Below are 21,122 nucleotides of genomic sequence, written 5' to 3' on the forward strand. Positions count from 1 at the left end.
ATCTCACTTTTAAATGCCGTCCACGGGTCTGTCACTGATTTCCCTTCAAGTAGCTGTAACCAGTCCATTTTTCCTAGATCACCTCTTGGCTTGATAAAATTTGTCTTTCCCCAATTTATAACTATTTCTCCTGTTCTAACTTTATCCTTTTCCATAATTATATTAAATCTAACTGTATTATGGTCACTATCTCCAAAATAGTCACCCACTGCTACTTCATCCACTTGCCCAGCTTCATTTCCTAATACTAAATCTAGAATTGCACTCCCTTTCGTTGGGCTTGTTACATGCTGGCTAAAAAAGTTCACTTGAATGCAGTCCTAGAATCTTGTGCCCTCTGTGCCTATTATTCATATCCCAGTTGATATTAGGGTAGTTGAAGTCCCTGACTATTATTGCCCTATTGTTTTTGCGCTCAGGAATTTGCCTACATATTTTCTCTTCTACCTCCTTCTCACTATTTGAGGGTCTATAGTACACTCCTAGTAGTGTGGCAGCCCCCTTTTTATTCCTAAAATCAATCCATATGGCCTCATATAAGAAGAAAAAAAAGTACAGCACAGGAACAGGCCTTTCGGCTCTCCAAGCCTGCACCGATCATATTGCCTGTCAAACTAAAACATTTTGCACTTCCGGGGTCCGTATCCCTCTATTCCCATCCTATTCATGTATTCGTCAAGCTGCCTCTTAAACACCACTATCGTACCTGCTTCCACCACCTCCTCTGGCAGCGAATTCCAGACACTCACTACCCTCTGCAGAAAAAACTTGCCCCGCACATCTCCTCTAAAGTTTTCTCCTCTCACCTTAAATCTATGTCCCCTAGTAATTGACTCTTCCACCCTGGGAAAAAGCTTCTGACTATCTACTCTGTCCATGCCACTCATAATTTTGTAAACTTCTATCAAGTCGCCCCTTTGATGTTTCATTTATTAATTCTTTAATCAATAATGCTACACCACCACCTTTTTTAGGCCCCCTCTCTAACCTGCCTGAAAACCCTATATCCAGTGATGTTGAGCTGCCATTTTTGCCCCTCTTTAAGCCAAGTTTCCATTATAGCAATGATATCATGCTGTCATGTGTCTATCTTTGCCCTCAGCTCATCGGCCTTGTTTGCTATAGTCGTTGTATTTAAATAAATATCTTTTAACTTTGCCAAATTCCTGTGCTGTAAACCTTTTAAACTTTGTTTCTTTTGTCTTTCAGAGTCACCTGCTAATTTTCTGTCTCCTGCTCCGAATTTGTCCTATCTGAAACTGCCCTCAGGTTCCCATACCCCATCAAATCTAGTCTAAACCTTCCCCAACAACACTAGCAAATCTCCCCGCAAGGACATTCGCCCTGGCCCTATTCAGGTGTAGGTCATCCGACTTGTACATAGAAACATAGAAACTAGTAGGTCATTCGGCCCTTTGAGCTTGCTCTGCCATTCAACATGATCATGGCTGATCCTCTATCTCTACGCCATACTCCCATGCGCACTCCCCATGCCCCTTGATGCCTTTAAGTCCAGAAATCTATTTCTTTCTTAAGTATATTCAATGACTTGGCCTCCACATTTCTCTGTGGTAGGGAATTCCACAGGTTCACCACCCTCTGAGTGAAGTAGTTTTTCCTCATCTCAGTCCTAACCCGTATCCTGAGATTGTGACCCCTTGTTCTAGAACCCCCAACCAAAGGAAGCATCAAGTCGGTCCAATCCTGTCAGAATTTTATATGTTTCAATGAGATCCTCTCTCATTCTTTTCAACTCCAGTGAATACAGGCCTAGTCGGCCCAATCTCTCCTCATGCAACAACCCTGCCATCTCAGGAATCAGTCTAGTAAATCTTCACTGCACTCCCTCCATGGCAAGTATATCCTTTCTTAGGTGAGGAGGCCAAAACTGCACACAATTCTCCAGATGTGGTCTCACCAAGGCCCTGTACAGCTGCAGTAAGACATGCTTGCACCTGTACTCAAGTCCTCTCACAATGAAACTCTTTCGAGTTATCAACAGTCACAGATTGCAACTCTTTCGAGTACAATCACAGTTCTTGGTTTCCAAGAGTGGGACATGAACCCACGACCCTCTGATTCAAAGGCGAGGGTGCTATGAACTGAGCCACAGCTGACACCTCTTCCTCTCACAATGAAGGCGAACATACCATTTGTCTTCTTAACTACTCACTGCACCTGCATGCTTGCTTTCAGTGATTGGTGTACAAAGACACCCAGATCCCTTTGTACATCAACGTTTCCCAATCTATCACCATTTAAATAATACTCTGCCATTCTGTTTTTCCTATCAAAGTGGATAACTTCACACTTATCTACGTTATACTGCATCTGCCATGTATTTGCCCACTCACTCAACTTGTCTAAATCACCTTCACTTACAGATCCCAACATCCCCAGAACCAGTTCCAATGCTCCAGAAATCTGAAGCCCTCACTCCTGCACCATCTCTCCAGCCAGGCATTCATCTGCTGTACTCTCCTATTTCCATAATCACTAGCATGTGGCCTTGGGGGTAATCCAGAGATTGCTATCGTTGAGGTCCTGCTTGCTAATCTCTTTCCTAACTCTCTGAACTCAGCCTGCAGGACCTCATCCCTTTTTCTACCTATATCGTTGGTACCAATGTGAACCATGACCTCTGGCTGTGCATCTCACCCTCCAGAGTGCTCTGAAGTCACTTGGTGACATCCATGACTCTTGAACCAGGGAGGCAGTATACCATCCTGGAATCACGCCTGTGACCACAGAAGCGCCCGTCTGTTCACCTATCTATAGAATCCCCATGACTGTTGCTCTCCTCTCTTTTCTCCTCCCGCCCTGCATAACTGAGCCACCCATGGTGCTCTGGTCATGACTCTGGCTACTCTCTCAAGAGGAACCCTCTCCCCCATTGGTGCTCTAAAACTGAGTATCTGTTAGAAAGTGGGATGTCCTCAGGGGTCTGCTGCACTACCTGCCTTGCCTTTCTTGTCTGTATGACAGCCAGCCAGCCTCTCTCTGCCTGTTCTTGAATAAGCTGCGGGATAACTACCTACTGAAACATGCTATCCACATAGCTCTCATCCTCGTGAATGGTCCTCAGTGACACCAGCTGCTCCTCGAGCTCCAAGATACGGCGTTCGAGTTCTCCCATTTGGTGGCACTTTCTGCACATGTAGTTGTCTAGGTCATGGGTAGTGTCCTGGGGTCCCCACATGGTACAGGATGTGCACTCAACAGGTGTGAGCAGCCCTGCCATGCCTCACAGAATCACAGGATCATTACAGTGCAGAAGGAGGCCATTCGGCCCATCGAGTCTGCACTGGCTCTCTGAAAGAGCATTCCACCTATTCCCACTCCCCTGCCTTATTCCCATAACCTTGCACATTATTTCTTTTTAGGTAGCGATCCAATTCCCTTTTGTCATTCCAGACTCCAACCGATCTCTGGGTGAAAAAATTTTTCCTCACATCATATTTACTCCTTTTGCCAATTATTTTGAATATGTTCCCTTGAGTTCTTGATGCTCTCTTGGGTGGGAACAGTTTCTCACTCTCTCACTATTTACCCTGTCCATACCCTTCAGGATCCTGAATACATCTATCAGGTCTCCTCTCAGCCTTCTTTTCTCCAAGAAAAAGAGTCCCAACCTCTATTCTCATGGCTACAGTTCTTAATCCCTGGAATAATTCTTGTGAATCTCCTCTGTACTCCCTCCAATGCATTCACATCCTTCCTCAAGTATGGCACACAGAACTGGACACAGTACTGCAGATGATGCCTAACTAGTGTCTTTTACAAGTCCAACATGACCTCCCTACTCTTGTACTCAATGCCCCTATTAATAAAGCCTAAGATACTATATGCTTTATTAACTGTTCTCTCAACATGCCCTATCACCTTCAATGACCTATGTACATATACATTAAGGTCCCTCTGTTCCTGCACCTCCTTTAGAGTCTCTCCCTTTATTTTCTCCTGTCTCACCATATTCTGCCTGCCAAAATGGATCACCTCACACTTCTCTGAACTTCATCTGCCACTTGTCTGCCTAATCCACCAACATGTCTATGTCCTTTTGAAGTTCAAGGCTATCCTCACCACAGATGACAATATTTCCAATCTTCATATCATCTGCAAATTTTGAAATCATGCCCTGCACACCACAGTCTAGGTCATTAATATATATCAGGGAGAGCAAGGGTCCCAACACTGGCCCCTGGGAAACTTCACCACAAACCTTCCTTCAATCTGAAAAACAACCGTTATCACTACTCTCTGTTTCCTGTCACTCACCAAATCTTATCCAAGTGCCTACTTTCCCTTTTTTTCCATGACCTAGAATTTTGCTCACAAGTCTGTTGCGTGGCACTGTATCAAATGCCTTTTGAAAATCCATATACACATCATCGACAGTGTTTCCCTTATCAACATTCTGTTACCTCCTCAAAAAACTCCAGCAAGTTAGTTAAACATGATTTTCCCTTAATAAATCCATGCTGACTTTCTTTAATTATCCTGCACGTGTCTAAGTGCCTATTGATTTTATCCCGTACTATAGTCTACAGAAGTTTCCCTGCCACTGAGATCAAACAGACTGGTCTGTAGTTGCCGGCTTTATCCTTGCACCCCTTTTTGAACAAGGATGTAACATTAGCAATTCTCCAGTCTTCTGACACCTCCCCTGTGTCTAAGAAAGGCTGGAAGATTATCACTAGTGCCTCTGCATTTTCCACTCTCAGTTCTCTTGGATGGATCTCATCTGGTCCTGGTACCTTACCTATTTTAAGTAGCATAGCCCAACACCTCCTCCTTCTCAACTGTAAACTCTTCTAGTGTACCAGTTACCTCCTCTCACCTTGGCCTAGGTAGTACCTTCTTCCTTTGTAAAGACAGATGCAAAATGCTCGTTTAATGCCTCCGCTATTTCTCTAACCACCACATGCAAGTCCCCTTTTTTTATCCCTAACCGGCCCTACTCTTTCTTATACCACCCTTTTATTATTTATATACTTATAGAAGACCTTGGGGTTCCCTTTTATGTTAGCTCTCAGCCACTTTTCATGCTTTCTCCTTGCTTTTCCTATTAGTTTCTTCACTTTCCCTTTGGTCCTTCTATGTTCAGCCTGATTCTCCATTGTATTTTCTACCTGACATCTGTCTTAAGCGCACTTCCTTTTCACCTTCACCTCTATCTTTCGTCATCCAGGGTGCTCTGGATTTATTTGTCCTACCTTTCCCCTTAATCATCCAGGGTGCTCTGGATTTATTTGTCCTACCTTTCCCCTTTAAGGGAATATACCCTGACATTGCCTGCAATACCATTTCTTTGAAGGTGGCCCATTGTTCAGCCACAGTGCTTTCTGCCAACATTTGATTCCAACTCACTTGACTCAGATGCATTCTCATCCCATCAAAATTGGCTTTCCCCCAGTTAATTATCCCTGCTCTGGATTGTGCCATGTCCTTTTCCATGACCAACCTAAACCTTATGATACAATGGTCACTGTCCCCTAGAGGCTCTCCCACTGATATTTGATCCACTTGGGCCAACTCATTCAATGGACTTCCACTCCCTCTGGTGGATTCCTCAACTTCCAAAGTCTGTACTGAAGCTTCTCCAACTTATTCTTCAAGTTTTCTTCTTAGCTGCTCGTCTCTCTAGTTAGGCTTCAGTTGATTTTAGTTCCTTATACCTTGGGATGCTGATTTAAGGCTTCTTCACAAAGCAGAGTGGCCCCTCTGCAAATGCAGATCACAGGATTAACTCCCGATCTCCTCCGTCACTGTGTCCCTCTTGTGGGAGAATCTAGTACAAGAGGTCACTGTTTAAAAGTAAGGGGTTGCCCATTTAAGACATTGATGAGGAGAAATATTACCTCTCAGAGGGTCGTGAGTTACTCGAACTCTCTTAGATCCTAAATCTTAGATTTAACCTTGAATCCATGGCCCCTCATTATTAATTAAACCACTGGAAGCAGTGTGCTCCTCTCTACCCTGTCTGCTCCTAGCCATCCCTTCAAAACTGGACACACTGCTACCATACTGTCCTGTAATTTGCATTGTTCAGCCAAAAAATTCAAGGCTTTCTTCATATTTACATTTTCTTTGATGTGGAGGGTAAAAGGCAAACAGTGTTCTCTTGAACTAGTTAATATGTACTGTCCATTGAACCCAGTCTGACCAATAGTGTCTAAATTGTCTCATACATACTCCAATAGTGTTTGAAACTAGGTACAAAATTCTTGGACATGTGGATGAAGTTTCAGTCTTCTTATTGCAGTGTACTCACTGTAGCTTGATTCAAAACAATAACGTGTATTCCTCGACCCTGCTCTTTGACTTCATCCTCAAGAACCTATAATGGGAAAATATGAAATTGGTTACATTGATGCACTAAGTAAAGAATGTGATCTGACTTCCCATAGAAAGGAACTTCTCTCCCTTTCCCCCCACCCCCTAAGTGACTGTGCAAATAGGTTAACAACTCAGGTTGCAAGTGAAATGTCTTTTATGATAGGCTGCCAGGAAGCATGCACATTGCACCATCTTTTCAATCATTTGCCATTCTACAAAATAGGATTCGTTTTTTTTTTAAAAACTTTAGTGAAAGTGCAGAATAAGCACATGTCATGATTCTATAATTTGATCAGGTGTTTCTTTAAAACAAAAAATAAGCATTTGATTTTATATTATAGTATAAAATAGGTATACTACATGGAACGAAAGAAGTGAATCAGTTATTATTTGTAACAGATTTCAGGAATGTCGGCAGCAATATACAGGCTCCACAACAGAATGAGACAGCAGAGCAACTAAAACACCATCAAACAACTTTCCTCCTCTAATTGTTCAATCCTTCGCACTCAACAGTTACTGTACTTGTACTTATTTCGACCAGACTAAAACTAGTTTAAAGAGGGTTTTGTGCAATACAATGAGTTAGGTCATTCATTTTAATTCACAGCAGTATGCAATTCCAGTCAAAATTGGGTGTACATAACAAACCAACAGACTAGGAGCTGGTTTGGCATTGCAAAACAACTTGCATTTTGGCAATCTTGTTAAAAAAAGGGAGCTGGAGAGGACAAAAAAAAGTTCACAGTATGTAGTATGGACTTTGGCATTTGATGAAGGCAATCTATCAGATTTCTTCTGTTATGATTCCAGCTCAGGTTACCACTGGACAAGCCTGATCCCAGGGTGGAACCCAGCTTGATAGATCCTAACTTTCATTTGTTTCTTTAGATGTGTAGAGAGTGGCTACTGAACAGAGTCACCAGAGTCAGCTAATGAACTTAACAAAAGAGTAAAGCATTTATTAAACAAGGAAATATGAATTATATTACAATACTCCTTCACCCACAACTATACCTTTACAGATATATACAGATTGTAAGGATAACACAAGTTATAAAAGCTATCTTATATTTTAATGTTCACAGTAAGCACACAGTCCATGTAAACCTATGGCGACCTGTGGTCAGACACACCACACTCTGAAACCAACACAGATGCTTTGGATCTTTCCTCAACTCCTCACCGGCGCTTTTCACACCATGAGCCAACCGTTCTCACCGAACTCCATCTTTCACTTGAGGGTTTCCAATCTCCACTCTCACTTTGGGATCGTCTCCGAAACCAATGCTTTCGCTCAGACGCTTTCCGCAAGGGTTCACCTCCAGGGTTTCGAACTCTCCTTCCGATGTTCCTCTCCCCGGGTCACCATGTACATTCAAGCTGTCTACCATGCGCTCCCTCTCATTAACTCAGCCGTCAACAGTACACCACTGCTTCACACGCCCATAGCAAAGATTTACAGGCCTTCAGCTGTCTCTTTGGACCTTCTGGCCTCTTGCAAGCTGTTCTCACTTTAATACTGCTTTCTGCAGCTTTTGTCTCTTTAAATCTGAATTTTGGAGCCTTTCTCTCTGCCCCTCACTCTTGACTTCACTTAATAGGACCTTTTCCAGGTTCCTGTCCTTCCTTTGACTTGAAGGTCTTCTTGGGACTTTATCCTGTTCCACTACTAAAACTCAACTTGACCTCTTAACACACAGATACAGAAATACAAATCAAACTTAAACATTAAAGCTAAAAATCATTCCTAACACCCAGAAATACCAATATAACTTACTTAAACTATCTCTATTTCCTAACACTTCCAACTTTTATGCTTTTTCTGACCTGGAAGCAATCAGTGGAACCCACAAGTGTTCCATTGTCCAGTACTGATTTACCTCACTTGGCAAGTACAAACGTGAAATATTACTCCCAATACTAAATTCTCATCAGTCAGCTCAGCAGTTATGGCAAGGCTAAACAAACACAAAATAACTTTTTAAGTTAGCATAAAACAGAGCAAAATACTTTCCTTCAACGGTTCAGCAAGGCTATTCCACAAGCTGAGCCATTTGACCAGGAAGGTCTAAGGTTCGATTGCAATCATGTTGAGTTAGCTGGTCTTTTGATAGGTACGCCACAGTTGGCAGACCTGAAGAAGAGACATTCGACTGAAACATTATCTCTGCTTCTCTCTCCACCGATGCTGCCAGACCTGCTGAGTGTTTCCAGCACTTTCTACTTTTATTTCATATCTTTTTCCTATCATGCAAAATAAGTGCTATTTCATAACACTCAGAAGCAAATACAAAGTACAAACACATTACAAACTTCAATACTCCTGATATGCTGGTTTACTATTACTTTAACAATATCTTCCGCTGACAAAAAATTACTTGACTTTCCATACCTATTCCCTTGTGTACAGTAAGTCAGTGTTAGGAACAATATTGTAGTTGTGCTGCAATGTATCGATAACATTAAATAAAGGGGTGAAAGGGTACTTACTGTGGTTCCATCAACAGCAACGTAGACCTTTGACCTGCTGGAGTAGACTTCAATGTCCAGGACCTTTCGGCCATGGGATGGCCTGCGAGCGGTTTCCATATTGGGTATGGCATTATCTACCACAAAATTAGATAATAAGTCCTTTAAATCAAAATTTGTAATAGAAATGCCTGTAGATAAGTAAATTGGTAGAACTGAGTTTTACAGAATAGCCTTGACATTAGTAAACTGTTGTGCAGCATTCATTCTTCGGAAATGAACGTTGTTGCCTATACCAAACAGCCCTGAGGTAGTGGTGGGTCACCTTCTTGAACTGCTATTCTAGCTAGCTGTTTGATACAACAGAGAGGCTTCCTAAGCCACTTCAGAGAACAGTTAGGAGTCAACTTTGATGTGACACTGTGGTGATATAAAGGCTAGACTGCGTAAGGATGACAGGCTGCCTTGACTGAAGGACACTGGTGAGCCAGATTTGTTTTTACACTAATCTGACAGCTTCACGGTCATTTTTATTGAGAACAATTTTTTTTACTGCCTGATTTTAAAAAAGCACTGAATTCAAATTTTCAAACTAGTGGGTTTTAAACTCTCAGTCTCTGGATTATTAGTCCAGGCCTCGCAATCATTGGTCCAGTAACATAACCGCTGCATCTAAGAGAGGATAAAGAGGGTCAAACTGCATGAGGAAAGCTCAAGTAAGTAATTTGAACTCCCAAGATTGTATTACTGCAGGTTTACTCCACTAAATCAAAACAAACAGCCTTACTTCCTATTATTCAATTGAAGATGATCACTCAAACTGGCATTGCCAACTTGGATTTTCGTGGTATCTACACCACATGAACTGCAGTGCTCAAGAACATAAGAAATTGGAGCAGGGGCAGGCCACATGATCTCTCAAGCCTGCTCCGCCATTTGATAAACCATGGCTGAAATTCTATCTCAACTCTACTCTCCCATTCAATCCCCATATTCACTGCTTCCCCTATGTCCAAAATCTATCAATCACAATCTTAAATATACTCAATGCCTGAGCATCCACAGCTCTCTGGGGTAGAGAATTCCTAAGATTCACAATTATCTGGGTGGAAAAACTTCTCTTCCCAGTCCTAAATGGCTGACCCGATATCCAAATATTATGATATAGTTCTAGACTCACCAGTCAAGGGAAACAGACTCTCAGCATCCACTCTCGGTCAAGACCTGTCCGAATTTTATTACATTTCACTGAGATCTCTTTCTAAACTGCAGAGAATACAGGCTGAATCGGCTCCATCTCTCCTTACAGGACAATCCTCTCATTCCAGGGATAAATCCAGTGAACCTTGTTTTTGTATCTCCCCCAACCCTCGACCCATCCCTTGAACTCTGAAGGTGTATATCCTTCCTTGGGTAAGGAAATCAAAACACTATACAGTATGTCACATGTGGTCTCATAAAATCATATATAATTGCAGCAAAACTTCCTTATTCTCATATATTTTAAACCCCCGTACCAACAAAGGCTGACATACCATTTGCTTTCCAAATTGTTTGCTGTACCTGCATATTAGCTTTCTGTGACTTGTGTAGGAGGGCACCCAAATCCCTCTGAATACTAAAAATTTACTTGTATTTTACCTTTTCACTCCATCTACCAACTTCTTGCCCATCATTTAACTTATTTATATCCCTTTGCTGCTTCCTCACACGTTAGTTTCCCACCTAGCTTTGTATTGTCAGCTAACATGGATACATTACACTCAGTCCCCACCCACATGCAAGTCATCAACATGGGTTGTTTAAAAAACAGTTAGTAGGAGACGAGAGAAGGTGAACAGTCAGAAGTGGTAATCGATGTGGGAACCAATAATATTGGAAGAAAAAGAATTGTGATCCTGCAGTCAGAGTTTCAGGAGCTCAGAAAGAAATTAAACAGAAGGACCTCAAAGCTACAAATCTCCGGTTACTCATAGTGCCACATGCTAGTGAGTATCAAAATAGTAGGTTAGATAGGTTAAAGCATGGCTGGAAAAATGCTGCAAGAGGGTGGGCTTCAGAGTCCTGAGACATTGAGAACAATTCTGGGGCAGGAGGGACATGTTTAAGGTGGGTGGATTGTATCGCAACAGAGCTGGGGCCAACGTCCTAGTAGGAAGGTTAACTAGCGCTGTGTGGGAAGGTTGAAGATAACTTGACAGGGGGACGGGCACCAGGATGAATCATTACCTTTAAAAAAAGCACTGGAGTTAATTTCTAGAGGGATAAAATTGAAAAGCAAAGATGTTAAACTTATTTAGTTTAGATCACACCAGTGATGCTGTGGACAATTCTGGTCTCTATATTATGTTACGATCCTTGGCCAGACCTACAAGTCATATGTTTTGTTTAAGATAGACAAAGTTTGAGATTCGAGACATTTGCTCAGTGAATAAAGCCACAAGATTTCACAGGTTTTGAACAAACAAAACTAAACTTTACTCTACAAGGTCATAAAGATAAAACAATTTACAACATCTGCATTATACTCTAAAGGTTCTTATAGTTCCTCGGGGCAGTGTCCTAGATCCAACCATCTTCAACTGCTTCATCAATGACCATCCTTCCATCATAAGGTCAGAAATAGGGATGTTTACTGATGATTGCACAATGTTCAGCACCATTCATGACCCCTCAGATACTGAAGCAGTCCATGTCCAAATGCAGCAAGACCTCGACAATATCCAGGCTTTGGCTGACAAGCACCACACAAGCGCCAGGCAATGACCATCTCCAAAAAGAGATAATCTAACCATCCCCCCTTGACATTCAAGGGCATTATCATCACTGAACCCCCCCACTATCAACATCCTGGGGATTACTATTGACCAGAAACTGAACTGGACTAGCTATATAAATACTGTGGCTACAAGAACAGGTCGGACGCTAGAAATCCTGTGGCGATTAACTCACCGCCTGACCCCCCAAAGCCTGTCCACCATCTACAAAGCACAAGTCAGGAATACTCTCCACATGCCTGGATGAGTGCAGCTCCAACAATATTCAAGAAGCTCGACACCATCCAGGACAATCAGCCCGTTTGATTAGCACCCCATCCACAAACATTCACTCCCCCCACCACTGATGCACAGTGGCAGCAGTGTATACCTTCTACAAAATGCACTGCAGGAACTCACCAAGCCTCCTTTGACAGCACCTTCCAAACCCACAACCACTAACATCTAGAAGGACATGGGCAGCACACACATGGGAGCAACATCACCTGGATGTTCTCCTCCAAGCCACTCACCATCCTACCTTGGAAATATATCGCTGTTCTTTCACTGTCGCTGGGAAAAAAAAGGTTATGGCAAATAAGATTCATAACACAGTAGAGAACCATGCTGAATATAGAAAGTACAGAAGAGACCTGGAAAAGGAAATGAGAAGGGCAAAGAGAATGAGAATAGATCAGTAGCTAACATTAAAAGGGAACCTATAAGTTTTTTTTATCATCACGTCAACAGTAACAGAGTAGTCAAAAGAAATTTGGAGCAATTAGGGACCAGAAGGGAAATCTTCTTGTAGAGGCAGAGGGCGTTGCTGAGGTGCTAAAAGAGTACTTTGTTCTATCTGTTCACAAGAGAAGAGGATTCTGCCAATGTAGCAGTGAAGAAAGGAACAGTAGTAATATTGAATAGAATACAATTAGACAAAGAGGAGGTGCTTAAAAGATCATAGATCTCAAAGTAGAAAAGTCACCCAGTCCAAATGAGATGCAGCCTTGGTTACTGACACAAGGTTGAAAATTATGGAGGCTCTGGCCATAATTTTCCAATCCTCCTTGGATGTGAGATAGTGGCAGAGGACTAGAAGATTGCAAATACTACTTGCCTGTTTAAAAAAGACAGAGATCAACCCAGCAACCACAGGCCCAGTCAATTTAAGGTAGGAGACAATACAAGACATTTTTTTTCTTTATTCTTCCATGGGATGTGGGTGTCACTGGCAAGGGCAGCATTTGTTGCCCATCTCTAATTGCCAGTGAACTGAGTGGCTTGCCAGGCCATTTCAGAGAGCAGTTAAGAATCAACCACATTGCTGTGGGTCTGGAGTCACATGTAGGCCAGACTGGGCAAGGATGGCAGATTCCGTTCCCTAAAGGACATTAGTGAACCAAGATGGGTTTTTACAACGACCAATGATCAATGGTCACCATCACTAAGACTGGCTTTTTTATACTCCAGATTCATTAATTGAATTTAAATTCCACTAGCTGCCCTGATACTCCTATGCCACCATCTCCCCATAATTGCAAAGAGGAAAAGTATGGATTAATAAGTGGAAGTCAGCATGGATTTGTTGAAGGCAAAACAGATGTGACTAACTGAGCCCTTTGATGAAGTAACAGAGAGGGTTGATGAAGGTGGTATAGTTGATGCTGTTTACATGGACTTTCAAAAGGTGCTTCTCAACGTACCACTTAACAGATTTGTTAGCAACGATAAAGCCCATGAGATTAAAGGGGCAATGGCAGCATGGATACAAAATTGGTTAAGGGACAGAAAGCAGAGAGTGGTTGCTTTTCAGACTAGAGGGAAGTGTGCAGTGGTGGCTCCCCCAAGGGTCAGTTTTAAAACCACTGCTCATTTTAATATATATTAATAGGTAGACAGGGCATAATTTTGAATTCTGCCCAAGATATGAAGTTCAAATGTAGTAAACTTTGAGGAGGATGTTAATTATTTCAGAATGACAGACAGACTGGTGAAGTGGACAAACACATGGCAGGTGAAATGTAACTCAGAGAAGTGTGAAATTATGCATTTTGGTAGGAAAAAATGAGGAGAGGTAATATAAACCAAATGGTAAATTTTAAAGGGGGTGCAGGAACAGGAATCAGGGGATGTATGTACACAAATCTTCAAAGATGGCAGGCAAGTTGAGAAGCATTTGGGATCCTTAGCTTTATTAATACTGGAACAGTACAAAATCAAGGAAGTTGTACTAAACCTTTATAAAACAATGGTTAGCTTTCATCTAGAGTATTGTGTTCAATTCTTGGCACACCACTTGAGGATATTTGTAAGACCTCAGATGGTGCAGAAAATGGGATCAGGGATGAAGGGCTTCAGATATGTGGACAGACTGGAGAAGCTGGCGTTGTTCTTATAGCAGAGAAGGTTAAGACCTTAACCTTCTTTGATACAGGCGTTCAAAATCATGAATGGTTAAATAAAGTAAGGAGAAACTGTTTTTAGTGCAGGAAGGTCAATAACCAGAGGACACAGCTTTAAGATGACTGGCAAAAGAGCACAGTAAGTTGCAATGATCCAGAATGTGCTATATGAAAAAGTGGTGGAAGCAGGTTTAATAGTAACATTCAAAAGAGAATTGAATGAAGGAGAAAAAAAAATTAGAGGGCTACAGGGAGAGGAGGAGAAGAGTAGGGCTAATTGGATAGCACTACCCAAAAACTAGCACAGGCACAATGGACCAAATGGCCTCCTTCTGTGCTGTGTCATTCTATGATTCTAAATAGTGTAATCAAAGAAATTTAAGCCAGTTAGTTAGTATGTTTCAACACAAGTGTTCTTTATGAAAGTTAGAAATTCCAGTGTTAAGAACCCATAATGACAAAGTAACATTACAAAGCAGATTCTACTAATTTCCTTAAACTTATTTTTAAAAATTGTGTATGCACTTGAATTTTAAAAGTTGGCATGTAGTTGGGTAAATCGTTACAGTGAGGTAGGCATGAGTCACTCCTAATGAATTACAAATGACATTAAAAGGGCAACTATTTCAAGCTATATTCTCAAACACAGTTATAAACCCATGGATCAAAGTGTCACTTAACAATCATTCCTTCCATTTGTATTTATTTAATATTGACTGTGCTGTAAAAATAGCTGAAGAACTGGTTCTAAACTCAAAAGGCTACACTGACCTGTGCTGCTAAAGAAAATGCTTGTCAATTTGGTTGAAAGAGCAAGCAAATTTTCAGTGTAAATCATTACCTTCTAACCTGCATTGTTACATTAGGAGCCAAAAAACACACTAGTCACCACCACCATCACCTCCACATCCTCCCCTCCCCCCCCCGCCCCCACCCACCCACCCACCCAATCATTAGTCAATGTGCAACCTTCCTTCAATAAAGATCAGAGAACTGAACTTGTACCATTCTCTCTCACATTGCTGTATCCCCCAACATAATCAACAATTTGCATTTAGGTACAGTAGCATCTTCCACATATAGAAAAAAGGTTACAAGGCACTTCACACAGAAGCTTACCATAGTCTTGTACTAATTCCTCCTCAGCTGCAGCTCTTCTTGTATCTAAAATAAGCTTGATGTTGACAATTACGGTCACAAGTAAAAACAGCAGTGCAGCAGTCTGGAAAACAGAAAATGCCTGTTCAGAATCAGAAAGAGAAAACAGTTCAGCTAGAGAGAAAAACAAACAAAAAAATGCTGAAAAAACTCAGCAGATCTGGCAGCATCTGTGGAGAGAGAAACAGAGTTAACATTTCAAGTCTGCATGACTTCTTCAGAGCTAAAGAAAAGCAGAAATGGGATGGATTTCATACTGTTTAAGAGGGGGTGGAGCAGGTGGAGAAAGATAGAAGGTCAGGGATAGGCAGGAGCTAAGGAGAAATTGACAAAGATGTCATGGACACAAGGCAAAGGGAATGTTAACAGTAGTGGTGAAGACTAAAGAGTACTGATACTGAATGAAGAATGATACTGCCATAAAGGTAAGAGCAGTAAGTGTTAATAGTAGAACAAGGGTCAGCACTCTGTGAAAGCACAACATAAAAGCAAGTGACAGATGGCCCTGTGGTGGGGGTTGGGGAAAAAGGGATTAAAAACATGAAAATGAATAAATAAAAATTTTTAATTTAAAATAAAAAAACAATTGGATTAAAAATAGGGTAAAGATGGAGGAGACAGTTCATGGTCTGAAGTTGTTGAACTCAATGTTAATCCAGAAGGCTGTAAAGTGCCTAATGGGAAGATGAGGTGCTGTTCCTCCAGTTTGTGTTGGGCTTCACTGGTACATTGCAGCAGGCCAAGGACGAACACGTGTTCCAGTGAGGCCCAATGCAAACTGGAGGAACAGCACCTCAGCTTCCCATTAGGCACGTTACAGCCTTCTAGACTTAACATCGAGTTAACTTCAGGCCATGTACTCTCTCCTCCACCTTTACCCTATTTCTAATCCAATTGTGTTTTTTTTAAGTTTAATTTTTAATTTTAATTTTTTATTTATTCGTTTTCATTAACCCCCCCCCCCCCCCAAATAATATCCAATATCTAATGTTAGACCATCAGTCTGATGACTTAGAGACAGTGGAGGGGTCCAAAGATGTTGTGATCAGGTACAGCTAGGTGTCATCTGTGTACCTAGACAGACAACCTTGCATCTATATAGCACCTTTCATTACGCAAGATGTTCAAAAGCATGCAACAGCCAATTAAATACTTTTGAAGTTTAGCTATTGTAATACAGAAAACGCAGCACAGCAAGCTCCCACAAACAGCACGATAATGACTAAATAAACTTTTTTTTTATGACATTGAGGGATAAATATTGGCCGGGATAGGAGGGAAACTCCTCCGCTCTTTATCGAAATAGTGCCATGGAATCTATTGCAACCATCTGAGCGGGCAAACCTGGCCTCGATTTAACATATCATCTGAAAGGCAGCAGCACGTAGATGAGAAATCAAAGGTGGCCAAGGTTAGATCCTTGGGGGACACCAGAGGTAAAGGTGCAGGAGCAGGGAGGGGAGTCATTGCAAGTGATAGATAAGAATGGATCCAGGTGGGAGTGCCCCCCTGTTAGACAACAGTGGAGAGACGTTCCCTGGAGAAAGACCATGTCAAAGGCTGCAGACAGGTCAAGGACAAGAGGAAATGTGTGTGAGCCCTGTAGGGATCTTAGTACCTGTGAGTGATATGCACTAACTGGACAATCCCCATCCAGGAGTGATTTGCTGCACTGGCCCCAGCCCAATCCCCACAGGCGCCAAGGCCTCCCTCCTTCACCTGGCACAGCCTCCCTCACCTGGCACAGCCTCCCTCCCTCACCTGGCACAGCCTCCCTCACCTGGCACAGCCTCCCTCCCTCACCTGGCACAGCCTCCCTCACCTGGCACAGCCTCCTCACTGACCGCTGTCCCGTTAACCTGTACTTCCAGGCGATGAACCAACTGCGGTGCCGCCGCGGAACGAAGGGTTTGGCCCGTGGGTTCGGCTTCCACTCGTCCATCACCGGGACAGGGGGAAAAGAGCGACTCCCAGCCCGGGGCCTCAGCATAGAAACTCGGCCGCCCCAGGGGAGGGGCAAGCCGCAGCCCCGCGACCACCGCCCGCCTTTTACTGTCCCCCACAGACCATTCCGCCCCGCCCCGCCCCCCCCCTCTCCTGTCCTCTACCCTCTACCCACTACCCAGGGGCCCGTCACTCCCCCGGGGCCTGGACTCTAATTTGCGGTGCAGAAGCTGCGCTTCAGGCCCAGACCGGGACCCCCAGTGCTAACCCAGTCCGGGGGCTTTCACTTCCGGGTCCCGGGCCTAGATAGACCGTATTCACAAGCGCCATCTTGAATTCAGCGCCCCCTGTCGTTTGAGTCACTGAACAAATCTGATTGTGGTAACCACAAAATCAATTTATATTCTTGTTACAATTGACAATCCAGAAACATTAGGACAGTATGTCTATGTTTTGTTAAATGAATGTTGTGGCTGAATTTTATTTTTCTCCATGCATTTACCGCATCCAAGATGCTGTGCCCATCTGTTCGTTTGTCCCGCCACCCCGGTTCTCCTGTATATTTCCTTCTAAAATAATCCAGTTGTCTCTTTTTTTTGTAAGACTTCTCGGTGAAATCCATACGATTGCAATTCTGAATTTCAAAAATACATCTCAAGCAGATTGGCATTGTAGATATTCTGTTAGATCATTTTCAGCATGGAGGATACCATTTACCTATTCAAATGCGGCTGACCTTATTTCACCAGCTATTCTTAGGGAGATAGGCTCTCTATGCCATCTTGGATTTAGGAGTGATTAACTCAATATCAGAAATTGCAGATCATACCAAACTGGCGGCGGTACAGCTAATACGGAGGAAGAGTTCAACATAATACCAACAGACAGGGTAGTTAAGAGGCAAACGTACTTTAACATTCAGGTTTCAATAGGAAAAATAGAAACATCATCTACACCTTAGAGATAAGGTAGAAGAACAAAGGAATCCAGGGATACAGGTGAACAAAATTTTGAAAAGTAGTATCAGAGGCTAGCCAAGCAATAAAAATGATAATAAAACACTAGGATGTACTTCTAGGTGTTCAACAGTGGTGAAACTATAAAAGCAAAATACTGTGGTTGTTGGAAATCTGAATCAAAATCAGGAAATGTTAGAAAAACTCAGCAGATCTAACAGCATCTGTGGAGAAAAAAATCAGCATTAATATTTCAAGTCCATATGACTCTTCTTCAGAGCAGTGAAATTATGTTAAACTTGTATAGGGCCCTGGTCAGGCTGCAGTTAGAGTAATTTTCACAGTCCTGGTCTCCATAATATAGAAGCACTAGATAAAGTGGAAAAAGGTTTTCAAGGATGGTACCAGAACTGAGAGATTACAGCTATAAGGAGATATTGAACAGGTTGGGGCTGTTTTCTTAAAAAAAAATGAAGACTTAGAGTTGACCTGAAGGAGGTCTTTAAAATTATGAATGAGTTGGACAGAGTAGATGTGGAGAGAATGTTTCCATATGCGGGAGAATCCAAAACTAGGGGCCATAAATGCAAAATAGCAACTAATAAATCCAATAGGGAAATAATATGAACATACGAATTAGGAGCAGGAGTCGGCCACTTGGCCCCTCGAGCATACTGCGCCATTCAACAAGATCGTGGCTGATCTTATTTTAACCTCAACTCCACATTCCTGCCTACCCCAGGTAATCTTTCACCCCTCTGTTTACCAAGAATCTATCTACCACTGTCTTAAAGATAGTCATAGACTCTGTCTCAACCACCTTTTGAAGAAGAGAATTCCAAAGTCTCACAACCCTTTGAGAGAAAAAATGTTTCCTAATCTCTGTCTTAAATGGGTGACCCCTTTTTAAACAGTGACCCCTGGTTCTAGATTCCCCCACAAGAGGAAACATCCTTTCCACATCCACCTTATCAAGCCCCCTCAGGATCTTATATGTTTCAATCAAGTCACTTCTTACTCTCCTACACTCCAGCAGATATAAGCCTCGCCTGTCCAGCCTTTATTAATCTAGTAAACCTTCTCTGAACTGCTTCCAAAGCATTAACATTTTTCCTTAAATAAGGAGACCAATACTATACACAGTACTCCAGATGTGGCCTCACCAATGCCCTCTATAACTGAAGCATAACCTCACTACTCTTCAATTCCCCTCTCAATAAATGGTAAGGAGAAATGTCTTTACTTATCAAGTGATTGCAATGTGGAGCTCACAACTGCAGGAAGCAGTTAAGGCTTAGATGCTTTCAAAAATACATGAGAGAAAAGATATGTTGAGATGAGATAGATGGAATGGGAGCAGACTCAACATCCACAGAGACTAGTTGGGCCCAATGGCCTGGGTCTGTGTTGTATATTCTATGTGATTACTCCAGAGTATTATCTGGTCATTATCTCATTGCTATTTGTGGGACATTGCTGTGTGCAGATTGCCTACATCTGTTCCTACATAGCAACAGTGACTAAAGTTCAAAAATACTTCATTCATTTTAAATAGTTTTGAGACATCCTGAGGTTGTGGAAGGTACTATTTAAGTCTGAAGTCCCAGAGAAAATTGTGAAGGGTGAATGACCTGGAGAACTTCAGCAGTAATTCTAGGTGGTTGCAGGAATACTTATCATGACCATGACCAGGGGCCTTTGGGTAAAAACATGGTTGTGACATAGAAGCTGCTAAATTCTTCCAACTCACAATGTACCTTGGCCCAGAACTTCCGATCTCCAGGTGGTCGTGCCCCAGAGGTACACCCCCCCAAGATGTGCTGGGGGACCCCCTTGGAAGTTCCCATGCACTGACTACACAGGAATTACCCAGTAAGTTTGGATTTCCGATGGGGAACTGCCCTGAACCTGGAACCTTCCGAAACTCTGAGTTAGAGTTGGAGACTTTGGATGGTTCCCACTTAGCAGAATAGTTACCCAGAAAAAGTTAGAAAGATTAAAATCAATTCTAACTTCTGGGTAATTATATGACTGACCCCCTGACCGCCCCCCAGTCACCTTGACTAACAACCCTGACCTCCAACTACCCCGACGCCCCCCCCAACTATACCTCCTACCCTGCCACCTGTCTGACCCCCAACAACTCTCCCATCCACCTATTCCTAACGACCCCCCTGACTACCTTCTCGACACCCTGAAGACCCCCTGATTAGCTCCCCACCCAACCATCCCTGTGACCCAACCCAACTACACCCCGACCCAGTACCCCACTGACCTACCCTACCCCCTCACCCACTTACCTTACACACTTACCTTCTCACTTTAGCTTGTCAAAGTGGCTTTGGGAACATTAAACTTGCATGGGTGCGTAGCAATGCTTCACTGACAATCCTGCACTACAAAAGAAGGACCCCCAGAACAGGTACACTCCACATTTCAAAAGAGACCCAGTTCGTAAGTCCGGGCAAGAAATGTGGAGCTCCAGTGTAAGGTAAGTAAGTAGGAGTGGAGTGGCATTCCAACAGTGATTGCCACTCCTCGGAAGATTCAGCTCAATGGGATACTAGGGAAATACATGTCACATGATCAATATAGAAACATACAAATATTGTGCCAGGCAAGTGTTTGACTGCAAGTTATCACTAGATGGCAGCAAGTTAATACAAAAACAGAATTACCTGGAAAAACTCAGCAGGTCTGGCAGCATCGGTGGAGAAGAAATCAGTTAACGTTTCGAGTCTTCATGACCCTTCGGCAGAACTGTTGGGAATAACAATATTTTTGTAGTTTATTTTGCACTAAACATCCGGTAATATAGTTGCATTTTGTATAAGTATTACCCCTATAATATGCTGATGCATTGATGTAAATTCAGTGTAGGCTACATAAGGGCTTTATAATAAGATCATAAAATGACTCCCAAACAGCCATGAGACAAACTCGGCCTGCAAAATTTGGTTCCTTAGCACTCGTCTTTTTGGTCTTATGAGTGTTGTTTTGTCTCCAAAATAATTTCTGCAGCAGAACATCATTCTGATGCTAGCCACACTTGATGCCATTTTGGTGAGGGCATTAGCACGCGTGTAGGGAACTAA

At 42.5% G+C, this 21,122-nt stretch overlaps 1 protein-coding gene across 3 annotated transcripts in view; it reads right to left on the minus strand.

Moving 5' to 3' along the window:
- The window catches only part of pomgnt1 (protein O-linked mannose N-acetylglucosaminyltransferase 1 (beta 1,2-)), an 81,857-nt gene that overhangs the window by 41,838 nt on the left and 18,897 nt on the right, over positions 1-21,122 (minus strand). The window contains exons 1-4 of one of the 3 annotated variants that reach the window (XM_078561068.1): positions 17,574-17,803; positions 15,089-15,191; positions 8,833-8,948; positions 6,275-6,340 (exon numbers count right to left, since the gene is read on the minus strand). In XM_078561068.1, coding sequence (XP_078417194.1) covers positions 6,275-6,340; positions 8,833-8,948; positions 15,089-15,191; positions 17,574-17,741 — 453 coding nt within the window. In that variant the 5' untranslated portion in view covers positions 17,742-17,803. Of the gene's footprint in view, positions 1-6,274; positions 6,341-8,832; positions 8,949-15,088; positions 15,192-16,949; positions 17,129-17,573; positions 17,804-21,122 lie in introns of those variants that run through there. The other 2 variants (XM_078561069.1, XM_078561070.1) reach the window with 2 other exon arrangements.

This window comes from Cetorhinus maximus, chromosome 17 (assembly GCF_964194155.1).
Source record: "Cetorhinus maximus chromosome 17, sCetMax3.hap1.1, whole genome shotgun sequence".
NCBI lineage: Eukaryota > Metazoa > Chordata > Chondrichthyes > Lamniformes > Cetorhinidae > Cetorhinus > Cetorhinus maximus.